The sequence below is a fragment of the Pezoporus wallicus genome, unplaced genomic scaffold (genome assembly GCF_028554395.1).
Source record: "Pezoporus wallicus isolate ANWC-B61680 ecotype Strahan unplaced genomic scaffold, APGP_CSIRO_Pwel_v1 contig_5485, whole genome shotgun sequence".
NCBI classification, from domain to species: domain Eukaryota; kingdom Metazoa; phylum Chordata; class Aves; order Psittaciformes; family Psittacidae; genus Pezoporus; species Pezoporus wallicus.
This window is the reverse complement of record NW_026641550.1, coordinates 1,557,405-1,569,553: the sequence shown is the minus strand read 5'-3', so window position 1 is coordinate 1,569,553 and position 12,149 is coordinate 1,557,405. Positions and strand designations below refer to the sequence as shown.

General features: G+C 35.9%; 1 protein-coding gene across 7 annotated transcripts in view; it reads left to right on the top strand.

The window, feature by feature from the left end:
• The window catches only part of ATP9B (ATPase phospholipid transporting 9B (putative)), a 170,136-nt gene that overhangs the window by 60,298 nt on the left and 97,689 nt on the right, over positions 1-12,149 (top strand). For all 7 annotated transcript variants that reach the window (XM_057424399.1, XM_057424401.1, XM_057424397.1 and 4 more), the window contains one exon: positions 11,621-11,715. In XM_057424399.1, the coding sequence (XP_057280382.1) occupies positions 11,621-11,715 (95 nt within the window). The remainder of the gene's footprint in view (positions 1-11,620; positions 11,716-12,149) is intronic.

Below are 12,149 nucleotides of genomic sequence, written 5' to 3'. Positions count from 1 at the left end.
GCCCCTTCTGGAGCTGTGGTGGCAAATACAGAAGTTACCACCGCCCTTTCCAATTTCATCTCTTTCAAAGTCTCTAACACCAGTCTCCAAAGTGTAGAGTGTTTCTGTGCATCTTTGGTCCCTTTACTAACCTCGCGATCATGGGACCACTTTAACAGCCTCTGTAAGGCGGCACTATCATATTGCAGTCCTCTCTTAGAATGTGTTGGAGGAACTTCGCCACTGCCTGTTCCTCTTTGGATAGCAAGTGCTCCATCTACCCCCCAGCCGCTCACCTGATCAGGGCAAGATTCCCGAAGTTTTGCAGACAGCTGACTTCCCAGCGCTGGGGCAGCGCTGAATTTCAGCCGGCTCTCCGCCCCCTCCTTTTCGTCGGACCTTCAAACTCATCTTTGTCGAGTTGCCGATCGGAGGGTCCCTGTTTGGGTGCCACTTGTTGACGTGGGAGTCACGGACAATGCAGAAACGATCAATGTGATCAAGCGATTGCCAAATTTATTACAAAGCCTTAACTCCTTATATACTATTTCTTACATGCACTTACAGTGATTTGGCATATTATGATTGGATACATGTCTTGAAGACCCTTAGTGACTAACATATAATTGGTTAAGCACAGGTGTGAGAACTTGACCTCGAAAGCTTGCCAACAGTCCACAGTTCTCATTAACTCAAGTGAATTCCAGCTTCTTCTTAATCTTGCTTGCTTAAGCTTCCTCGGGCCTCTCATGGCCTTGCTGTATCTTTCAGGTTTATTCAGAGTTTATGTATTACTTATGCATTCTCCCGTGAGAACACTGTCTCCACAGCAAATAAAGGTAATACTCTAGAGAGAGCAACTCCCACTGATCATTTCCACTGCTGTGAGCACAAATCATAATCATAAACATTTTTTGCGGGCTTGTTTGGTTTTCTTTTGTCGTTGTTGTTGTATGTCTTTAAATCCAGTAATTTACTGTTGTGGACATTCTAAAATATTGTATGTATATCACTACACGTATTATAATGGAAGCAACAGGGAAATGAGAAATCATTACAGGTTCTCACAATCTTTTGGCTTTGAAGACCTTTTAATGCCTTGCATGGTAATGCCAATTGCATAATTGTTACATCTGGTATTTGTCAGGTCTGCATTACATTGTTTTGGCCTTGCCTATGTGAATACTTAAGATGGTGTCTCAGGAACGCAGGATGGTTTAGGTTGGAAGTGATCTTTAGGCATCATCTGGTACAACACCCCTGCTCAAGCAGGGCCACCTAGACGTGGTTCCCTAGGACCATGTCAAGGAGCATCCTGTGTTTCAGTCTGTGCCTGTTGCCTCTGGTCCTGTCACTGGACACCACTGAAAACAGCCTGGCTCAGTCTTTGCACCCTCCCCCTGCAAGTAAAAATATAATAAAGGTGCTGCAAGCAGTATCTATCTGTTCTGGGCAGTTAGGAAGAAGTGTTCTGCAAACAACTTAATTGTCTGGGCCCCAGTCTGTTCTGAAACTTCAGATACTTGAAAGTCAAACCAGAGGAAAAAATGTCAGTTTGAAATTCAGTTGCACAACTGATGTTACTTTTTATCTCTTTATGAAAGCAACTGCTGCAGAATAGTAAGGTTGAAGGACTTGTGTTTTTCACACATTCTGGAATTTTCTGTTATGTTTAGAAAACAAGCATTATAATCCCTACCTGTCTGGCAACTTAAAATGCTTTCAAAATCTACTGCTATAGAGAATGATAAATGACTAGAGTCAAGTTTTGCACATACAGCCAGATAAAAGTTTATCTTTAGGGCATGAGTAGCTGCCAACAATCTGTCCAAAATACTTTAATCTCTTTCTATGCTTCAGTTCCTATTCCATTTTTAACATTTGATTTAATTTGGGCTTGAAATGTTTTGGTATCTACTTTAAGCCACTGAGTAATACTGATTCTATGTGATCAGCTACTTGTTTAAGGTACAGTCAGATAGTATGAGTGTTCTGTGGTAGAAGGAGAAGGTCTCAGCAAGCATTAAGCTCCTAAAAGTATTACTCTCTATTACTGATGTAAAATTATGCAGTAAAATGTTATTAGAAAACATGATAATATATTTCATTCCCTGATTATTTTCTTGTATTTTCTATGCATAGTAGGGTGACTAGTTCAATGCATGTTTTTTATTGGATTTTAGCAAAATAAGCAGTAACAAATACTATTTCTTTATTTTTTGTATTTAAAAAAAAATAGTAAGAGTTAAAGTTTATCTCCAGGGAGACTATGTATTGTGCTAGGTATAAATTTGCCTGTTCCCACTGTCCAGTAATAATTCATTTTCCTAGAATTTTAAGGCACTTGGTGGCTTGGCAGAGTTAGCAGTCTCTTGAACTCCCAAACGGTTCTGCAAGTTTTGGGAAGCAGCTTGGAAAAGCTGAAGGTGAAAATCATCAAAGCAGATGTCAGAGGCAGGGCAAGTCAGGCAGACAAGCTATATGTAAATTCAGAACTGGTAGACTGTGAATATGTTGTTGAAGGCTTTGAAAATTAAAGACAAAGAAATTACTCTTGCAGAAGTTTGGTTCAAGAATTCCTTGCGTAGAAGCAGTTTATAATGTTTCCTGTAATGTGTGTGTTCGTAAGACTGATACTGTGCATTATGGTTTTTTTTAAAAAGTGTCACCTTTTTTCAAAATTCTAGTAGATTGTTTAGTCTTGGGTTGGGTGGTTTTGGTGTGGGGTTTTTTTGTTTGTTTATTTTTGTTGTTGTTGTTGTTTCTGTGTTTGTTTTTTCCTTATCTGAAGGCTTTACTAGACAAGCTGTTAGCATTCACTTGAGAGATCTTTGTAACAGTTGGAAAATACCTCCTGCTGGTCCTCATTTTCATTATGAAAAAGGAATTTCTGCATAACCTATGAAGTTTTGATTATTAGGTCTAATGAAGATTGATCTTGCAGTAGTTTTAAAGTTTCAATAAAAATTTAGAAATGTTCCTCAAATCAATCTTAATGTATTTATAAGGATAGCTTGCACATCAGATTCTGACTTTCATGTGGGGCTTAAGGTGTGTGGCTGGCTGGAGTTGGAATGGGAGCTTGTGTAGACTTGAACTACTTTGATTGAGCAGCTCTCCTTCCAGTAGTAGAAAAGCTAACATGGAGCAGCTTGCCTTGTAAGGAGTATGCAGTTAAGGGTGGCACAGGGTTCTCCATACAAGTGCTATGGCACATGTTGCCATGCTGTCGTTGCTCTTGGTACATGTGGAATTTAGCTGAAATATTTAACTTCTTTAGTTACAGTTCTGATTGCAGGTGTCCTTGTAGCTTTACACACCCTTCCTCTGTCTGCCAATTAAAAAGAAATTAGAAAAAAAAATAGAAATCCTCTGCTTTTTGCTGTAATGAAGAACAGTGGTAAATCTTTGCAGCTGGGTCTGATGCTTCTTCCCTGGCTCCTGTTTGGTAAGGGAGAATGTGCTGATAAATTTTAAATCAAGGATTTATCCTCTTGTTTTTCAAGTGCCTATTGTAATCCAGCAGTTTTGTCAGCTCCTTGGACCTGTACTTTTTCTGTCTTTAAACTTTATGAGATACTAAGGCTTTGATTCCTGCTCCTCCTAATTTAATGGCATGTCCTTCAAGTTGATTACTGTTGCTGCTGCTAAAACCTTCAAGACTGAATGTGCTTTCAGTGGGTGCTGGTATATTTGGCCGTATGTTTTTCTCAACCTCCTCTGTTTGCCTGTGAGGTCTGCTTTCACCAGCAGAGAAAACGTTCCTTACATTAACTACAGGGTCTCCTCTTTGAGGTGTATGTGCATATGTATTTTTTGTATTTTTGGGCTTTAGAAATAAATGTGTTAGGGATGTTGATGGGGAGAGTGAGTTCTCCTGTGCTGTCAGAGCTTTCAAATCAGTGAGCCTGTTTAGTCAGTTGTCTTAAAATAATTTGAGTGTTTCGAACCTTTGCTTGTGGCATCAATGTTAATATGTGCTTTGTATTGGGATCAGAAAATGTACTGAATTGATCTTGATTTTTCTACTGAAATTTAAGTCAAAAAAAAGAAAAAAAAAGGAAAGCTGGTTAAAAAGCCCTAATTTGAGATTCAGTTTCTGTCTGACTGTACATTGCAAGAAGGAGCCTACTGAATCTTTAAGCAGTGCTTGCACTTTTAATAATTCTCATAATACATTTTAAATAAGAACCAACTTTACATTGCAAACAGGAATGTTTTTCTGCGAGGGCCAGATGAGAATTGTGTGTTAGGGGCAGAAATGGAAAATGCCAGCAGAACTTGGACGAGAAGAATGATTCAGATAATGATATCAAATTGGATGGTGTTCATGGAATAGTGCTGTGTTCATGGAATATCTGTGTTAGACAATTTTCCTGTTTTGGTGGGGCCTTAAAATGGTTTGCAGTGGAGCCACTTTTGTGCTGAAAGACTTCTATAGTTGCTGAAGGTTCAGTTTCATCACTTCTACCTGTCGAGGTGTGCAGTGTATTTTGTATCATAGCCTGTAATCTCGGTGAAATTAGCTAGCTGTAGAAGGTTACACTGGGTAGGGAGTTTTCTCTGACTGTGTTACAATTCCTTCTTCTGGAAAATACTTTTATCCTTGATTCATTTGAAGGAAGGTGTATCATCTACTGGTTGTTGAGCAACATGCTTCTAATACTAATGCATGTAGAAAATATGACTGAATAAATGAGCAAAATTGGTTTACAAATGAGTAAGCAAGGCTGAAAATATTCTCAAGGTTCTTGGACTTGGTGATATATTTCATGGGACAGATCACCGTAGGTTTTTCTTGTTCTAAGTGTTAAAAACAACTAGAATAGCAGACTAAGCAAATGCACAGAGAGTAGTGTCAGTGAAAAATATTCTGGTATAAAACGTAATGGTAAACTTGGCATCTGCCAAGTACAGTACTGATTTTCATATTATTCTAAAGAGGTATTCTGGCCTCCTTCACTGTTTTTTGATCTTAAACATAAGATTTTTTTTCAGTGTTCTAAGCATTCTGTGTGGCAGAGTTTTTGATTTAATTATTAAACTGAAGACACAAATAATTCACATTATCTTTTTTCTGTGTTGCTGGGTTTCTCAAAAGAAATTACTAGTACATAACAGAAGAATAATGGAGCAAAGTGGTGCATCAAATTCTATTAAATTGAAAAGATAAAAATGTTTTCAAATATTCTGTATATCTCAAGATAAATCAGTAGGTTAAAATGTGAGAGAATGTAAGTGAATAAATGTAGGGTTTTTTTGTTTGTTTGTTTGTTGTTTGTTTTTTTAATTCAGAACATTGTTTGCTATACATAAGAGAATTCCATACTGTTTTTAACAAAAATAGAGGTAAAAATTCCTAAAGCGTACTGAATCAATATAGCAATTCAAAAAAGATGCAGTGTGATCAGGCTTGGATTAAAAGCATCTGTGTGCTTGTCAATAAGGAGCTGTGATGAGTTTAGGGGTATCATATTGACTGTGTATTAATACATGGTATCCTATAAGACCATCAGTTGATTGTTTAGAATGTAAATGAATCTGTTGATGGATCCAGTGACTGATGGCTTAAATTCCAATTCATCAATTGCTTCATCGGTTTCTTAATTCAGATCAAATATCTCAAGTACACACAATTCTTTCATGGTCTTAAGAGAAATTAATGCTTTAAAACTAATTTAATCAGTCGTGTATAAATACCACTAAATTTTTTGATTGCATCCTATGTGATGACGTTGTAGTTTAAATGGTCGGGACGTTGCAGGTGTCTGGTTTTTTGTTTTTTTGTTTTTTTTCTTCTTGGAAGCTATCATAATTGAAAGCTTCTTGTTATAGTGGTAAATGAAACTCTGCACTCCAATATGTTATCTTGGTGCTGCTATTCATCTTGTCATCAGTTTAAAATTTTCATGCACATAGTCACTTAAGTAATATAAATGATTTAAAAATTAAGTTGTTCGTAAACGATCTGGTGTTAGGTGTGCAAAGTCAAAGTCCATTTTTCTTTTGTTGGGTATATTCTAGTAAGCCATCTCTTTCAATGCTTTTGACCTAAAGCAGGAAGGCTGGTAATATTACTAGACAATATATAGCTGCTTATGACACCACAGTTCCATGTGCCCTGTTTCTCAGTGACCCATCAGTTAATTCATCAACACTTGACACACGCTCTTCAGTGTGACACTTATACCAGTTGATCTTAATTTGATTGCCGTTAAAACCTTCCTTTCCTGACAACTGTTGTCAATTATACAAAATAAAATCAAGTATTCATAAGTAGGCTGTAATAGGATATAGGCAGACAGATTTAATAATTCAGTTTTGCTGGGCCTTGAAAGGCATTAGTTGTAGCTGTTGTTCTCATTTGTAAAAAATTCATTGGATACAGCTCTTGAGAGAGAAGGCAGACATAATTTTATTTAGATTTGACTGAGAAGAACCCAGACATGTAGTGGTGGCTTAGCATTAACTCTAACTGACATGACTTCTTATCAGTTACCTATTATAGAAAGTAAATGTAATTTAATTTTTAGGCTAGTTCAAGTGCGCACACTCTACAGTTGTTTTTTGATGATATGTCTATAGAGTGTAGAATTCAACACTGCGTTTATGCAGACCAAACGGTACCTTTTTAAGACTGGGGTGCTTGGCTTTAATATGCTTGTAAAATATGCATATTCCTCCATATCTGCTATATACAACTAAATTGTAGCTGCTTCCCTTTGATGCATTTTCAGCACCAGTTAACATTAAAATGTGTGTGCAGTGGCATATTTGAATTATACCTGTAAGTTCTCTCTAGTGCTTACTGGCAAGTCTCTTCTTAAGCTGGCTGGTACTTGGCAAAAAAAAAAAAAATGGAAGTGGAAATCTGTTCATTTTAATGTTCTCCAAGAGAAAGTTAAATACACTTTTCAGAACTTGTGTGATGTTGATTTGGCTTCTTATATACTATACTGTGTATACTGACATTTGTAACAAACACCATGTGTGGTTTGACTGTTCAGGCTCTGTGGAAGGAATTTGAATGTACTTGTGAAATCTAAAAATGGAGATCTTTTTAAAAATAATTTCACTTGTGAAGTGCTGCTTAAATAGGTGTAGCTGAAAACAAGATCTTCTATAAGTGATTGCTCGAAGCAAAAGCAGAAAAAGTGGAGGAAAGAAGTGTAGAAGTATTTTTATAATGATGTGTCATTCACTTTGATATTTTTTAATGCTAGTTAGAGTAAGTTGTTCCATAGAGTTTTTTTCACATGAAGCTGAAATCCTGCCTCTTCCATCTCATCTCATGACGTAAAGCTTCTTTCTCAGATCTTTCTTCCACGATGGGAACTAGGAGTGAGGAAATGGAAACTAAGTTCTGGATACATGGCAAGTAAGATAGTTTGGTGTCTCGTATCAAGGAAATTATTGTAATTTTTAACATTGTTATTAATCAAGAAACATGGCTAATCCTGGAAAGGAAGTGTTTTAAATATGAGTATACTTTCCCACCTTTTCTTTGTCAAAACAAAGCCAGAAGACTTCATGATCAAAGAAGAAAGCAGGGAGGAATGATGATGCATAGTATTAATTAAGAAAAAGCTCATTATATATATAATTGATTTTTTTATTTCATTAAGAAGCTTCCCTTTCTGGTTTGGTGAGGTGTCCTTTTTTTTTTCTTTGCACACTTTTTAAGGCTAAAATACGACCAGTGTTTTCCAAGTGCAGCCTGTGTTTAGTTTGAAAATTCTTGTTGAGGGTTTTTTTCTTCACGATTTCTAGAGGTACGCAGGCCCATAAAACCAGTGATGCATCTGGAAGTGTAAACCATTCCCAGAAGCATTTGACATGTATGTGTCCTGCATGTGTGTTGTGATTAAAGCCTTAAGTCCAGCACACACTGAGTAAGTAGGATTCTTCCTACTTACTGTGTATTGAGCACAGTACCTTTGACAAATCTAGGCCAAGCGTATCATGGCCCTGAATCAGTGCCTTCATAGATGAGCTTTTGTATTACTATTTCAAAACACCATAAAAGCTGCTGAAATAAATGTTATTTTTGTTCAATATTCCATTAACACACAAAATAACTTTTTTAAAAGATGGGTTTTAATCTCAAAAGATTAAGATTTATTGGTACCTCAAATAACCATTAACAAGAAGTCTGTTAACAAGTAGCAATGTATCCCTATATTTTAAAGTTATGTAGTTACTTCAGGTTCTTAAAATGGTTTTACTCCTTTGTATTGCAGGTGCTGCTTTTCCACAGAAAAGCAATCTTAAGAGAATTTACTCTAAGAATTTACTTAGACCTCAAATAGTTGAGCTTTTGCTAGAGTGCAAACAAATGGAATTGTAGTCCTAGGACTTCCCTAAGCATACAAGTTCCACAGATTTAAACTGAAATAGCTTTAAAAATCAGTTGGGTTGTTATTGGGCAGCACCTTGCATGGACATACTCTAAATTAATTTATACCTATCTTCAACTGATTAGGCTAAATAAATATTGTATGCTTGTAAACTATTTTAAATGTGCTTATGTGACATTGGCTCTACTTTTGATAAATGACTGAATTCTTCAAACCAGTGTAATTTCCTTATATCAACCCTAAAATTCTAGTTCACTTCACTCCAGGATTTCCACTAGAAAGACAGAAATAAATCCGAGAGTTTCACAATGTTCAGCTTTGTCCACTGATCTTGAATGACTCTGTATTGTTGTAGGAAATAAGCATCTGAGTGCCATCACTGTACAAAGTAAAAGGTTTGATATTCATTCTTCTTTTATATGTAGCCTTATGAGTTACTCTTTATACATATATATACAGCTGTGCGTTTGTAAATAGCTAAGATACTTAATGACTTTTCCTTTAAGCAGTAAAGAACTTGAAAAAAAAAAATCATTTGTGCTGTAAAATAATTGTCAGATTCAAGAGTTACCACTGAATTCAGAGGGAAAAGCAATTCCTGACATCTGTAGAGATGTGTTTTTTCCTGACATGTTATATTCAGGTTAGAAATGTAAATGACTTTTAACATTTACCTAAAACATTTGATTGAAGTACATAATGCCATTTTTTACTACTTCGTTTTGGTTTGTGATGATGGGAAGAGGACAATGCTTCCAAGCATTTCAAAATGAAACAGTTACAAATAGCTGTTTTTTCAGAGGACTTTGATTATTAGAAGTTTTATGTACTGGTAACTCAAATACCTTCCAAAAGTAAAGAAAATATGTCTAACTTCCATACAATATACAGTGGGGAATGTTTAGTTTTTTACAGGTCCACGGTCTTGGTGGGAGCGAAGAGTTGTTTTCATACATGCTTTGTAATTACATGTTTAATCTCCCATGTTTATAGCTTACTTAAGCTGAGTTTAAAATCAGGACCTCATAGAATAATTAAAATTACTTAGTCAAAAGTGCTGCAGTATTTGAGGAAGAGGATTGTATTGTTTCAGTTTTGCTGTTGAGATCATTATTGAAAGCTGACTTGGCAGAAGGCAGTCACTTTTTCTGGATAAAAGGGAAACAGCCTATGAGATAAGTTATTGATGAAATTAACTGCTGAAGTGGAGAGGAAATGCAGCTGGCCAATACATGTCATAGTGTGAGCTCTATTAAATGAATATATGTGCAGTCAACCATTCACAGGAGCTACACTTGTCTTGAACTGCATTGATCTATAGTATAATTCTAAATGAAATTGATGGAAGAGAGCAACCATTGACAGGAAGGGTAAAGAGAACCATGAAACGTCTTGTACAGGAAAAGTATGATGGAAAGTAGGCTTATTTATGCCATGGATAGAAAGTGCATTGGAACTGTGGTATTTCTAGGTGTTCCTAGGTATCTCACCCTTAATTATTAGGCAGTGTATGTTGCTGGGCTCTTCAAAAACTGCTTTATAATATTTATTTTTTAAAAGCAAATCCATAAAGAATCCTGTCAAGAATTTAAAATCAGCTTCTCAAGGAATTTAGATACAGCTTTACAGCTTGCAGCTCTGAGCTTTAGATGAAATTTAGTTGTGATCATATGTTCTAAGAGCTGTTTATGTTAACATTTAAAGTTGAGGGTTTTTTTGGTTTTGTTTTTTTGTTTGTTTTTACTTACTATGTACTTACTATAAATACAGCTGTTACATGAAGGCTGGTAAGCTTCTTTCAAGGCTGTTGTGTATAAATGCTGCCTTCTAGTCAGATGTAAGTTCAGGTGACTTCTCTCTCAGGCATATCCTTTCAGACTATTAGCTCATTAAACTGCTTAATTTACAGGCTTTGATGAATAAAACATTAGGTTCTGTTAGATTTTACTTATGTCAGGGTCCATGTGTCCTATAAAAGAATCTCTCTCTTAATTTTGTGTGCATTGGTAGGTACACTTTCTCCATGTGTTGCCTATTAGATTCAGAGCTTCTAGTACATGGTCTTCTTGTCTGAGTAAGAGGACTCAAACCTGGATAAACTCCCTTGGCAGTGTTTCCTTCAGTTTAATTGCTGCCATATTACCTCTAGTGATGAAAATACTTTGTTCGTTTTTATTGGATTGGTTGAACTATGGAAGGAATTATGGGTATATATGCAAGTATGTCAATATGCATTGTTTAAAATTTACAAATAACTTGAAAAAATCTATTTTTATTTCACACCCATAGCACACAGTTACAATAGCGTATCAGTTGCTAGGCTGTAGCATAACAGTACTTGTAATGATTACTTCAGAAATACTTAAGTTTTCTTTAGCATAGCAATTGTGAAGAGTATTGCTAAAATTTTACCACCTTTTTAAAAGGCTTCAAACTAGAAAGAAGTTGTAGCTAATTGCAGGGTTTTAACATATTTGCAATGCTAGTATACAGTCTTTTCTGAATCTGACATTAGTAACCTATGTACAACTTTAGACCTGATACCCTTCAAGCTAGCTTCGGGGGCAAGAGTAGGCTCTGCACTGGTTTCAGTTTCCTGTTTCTTGAATATTCATCTTCTGTCTGTAAATCCTGCTGATTCTCTTCAGTATGTATCAGTCTATCATAAACTTCCCTTGTCTTAAGTACAGTGCATGTGTTGACAGACTTTTTTAGCCTTGGTTCCTTGACAGTTGTTTCTTTAAAGTATAATACATTGGGACCCGTATGGTTTTGAATGGTATCCTTGTTAAGGATTTATTAAAAAAAAAAAAAAAGTTTCAGAGAAGCCAGAAGATTATGAGCATTGGAAGTTTGTGATGTCATACCGGCACAGAGACAAGAATCACAGGCATCAGTTTGTTACTTTATTGTGTTGGGACTGTACAAGTGACACAATTCTGAACAGAAAAAAATGGAACTTGTTTCAGCTTCAGCCAGTGAAGTTATTTCTCTTGCTCATAGCATAAAACCTGTTTAGAAACTATTAAGGAACCTGAAAACTATCACTCCCCCCCTATTCCTAACAGGCATATTGTTAATTTTATCAGAAAAAAATTGCTATTATGTGATATCTGGAGCATTCCTGGAAGAAAACACACAGGCATTGCAAAATCTGAATCCTTTTATATTTAGCGTGTTTATTTAAAAATGGTTATAAATTTCTTTATTTTCACTTTTCTATTTTTTTTAACCCAAACTGAATTTTTGAGATTAAAAAAATGGTGTCTCTTTATATCTTCAAGGTTCATGTTTCATTCGAACTGACCAGCTCGATGGAGAAACAGACTGGAAACTGAAGGTTGCTGTCAGCTGCACACAAAGATTGCCAGCTTTGGGGGTAAGCATTTTTATCTGCTTTTAAGTTATCTTCCATGTATGCATACATACCTCTTATGTAAAAATTGTTACTTTTAAGTATTGAGAAATACCTGTCATCACAGTCTTAGCTTTTGCAATAAATAGATATTCTGCTGAATGAGAAGTTGGTTATACAAATATTCTAGTTTTTAAATTGAAAAGAAATTGAGACAGAATTGGTTTTTTATTTTTGAACTTAGTGGTTCTCATTGTGATCCTCACTGAGAATCATACTCTGCAGAGGCATATCACAGTTGTAGTGTTTTCAACCAAGTGTTATACTGCAAGGGCAAGTCATTTGTGCCTCAGGAACCATTGATTTAATCACTGGCTTGGAGGCTTGTGAGACAGAAGTCTGCTGTTGGAAGGTAAAGTGTTTTTTGTTGTCAAGATGCTTTTTAGTCTGACTAGGTG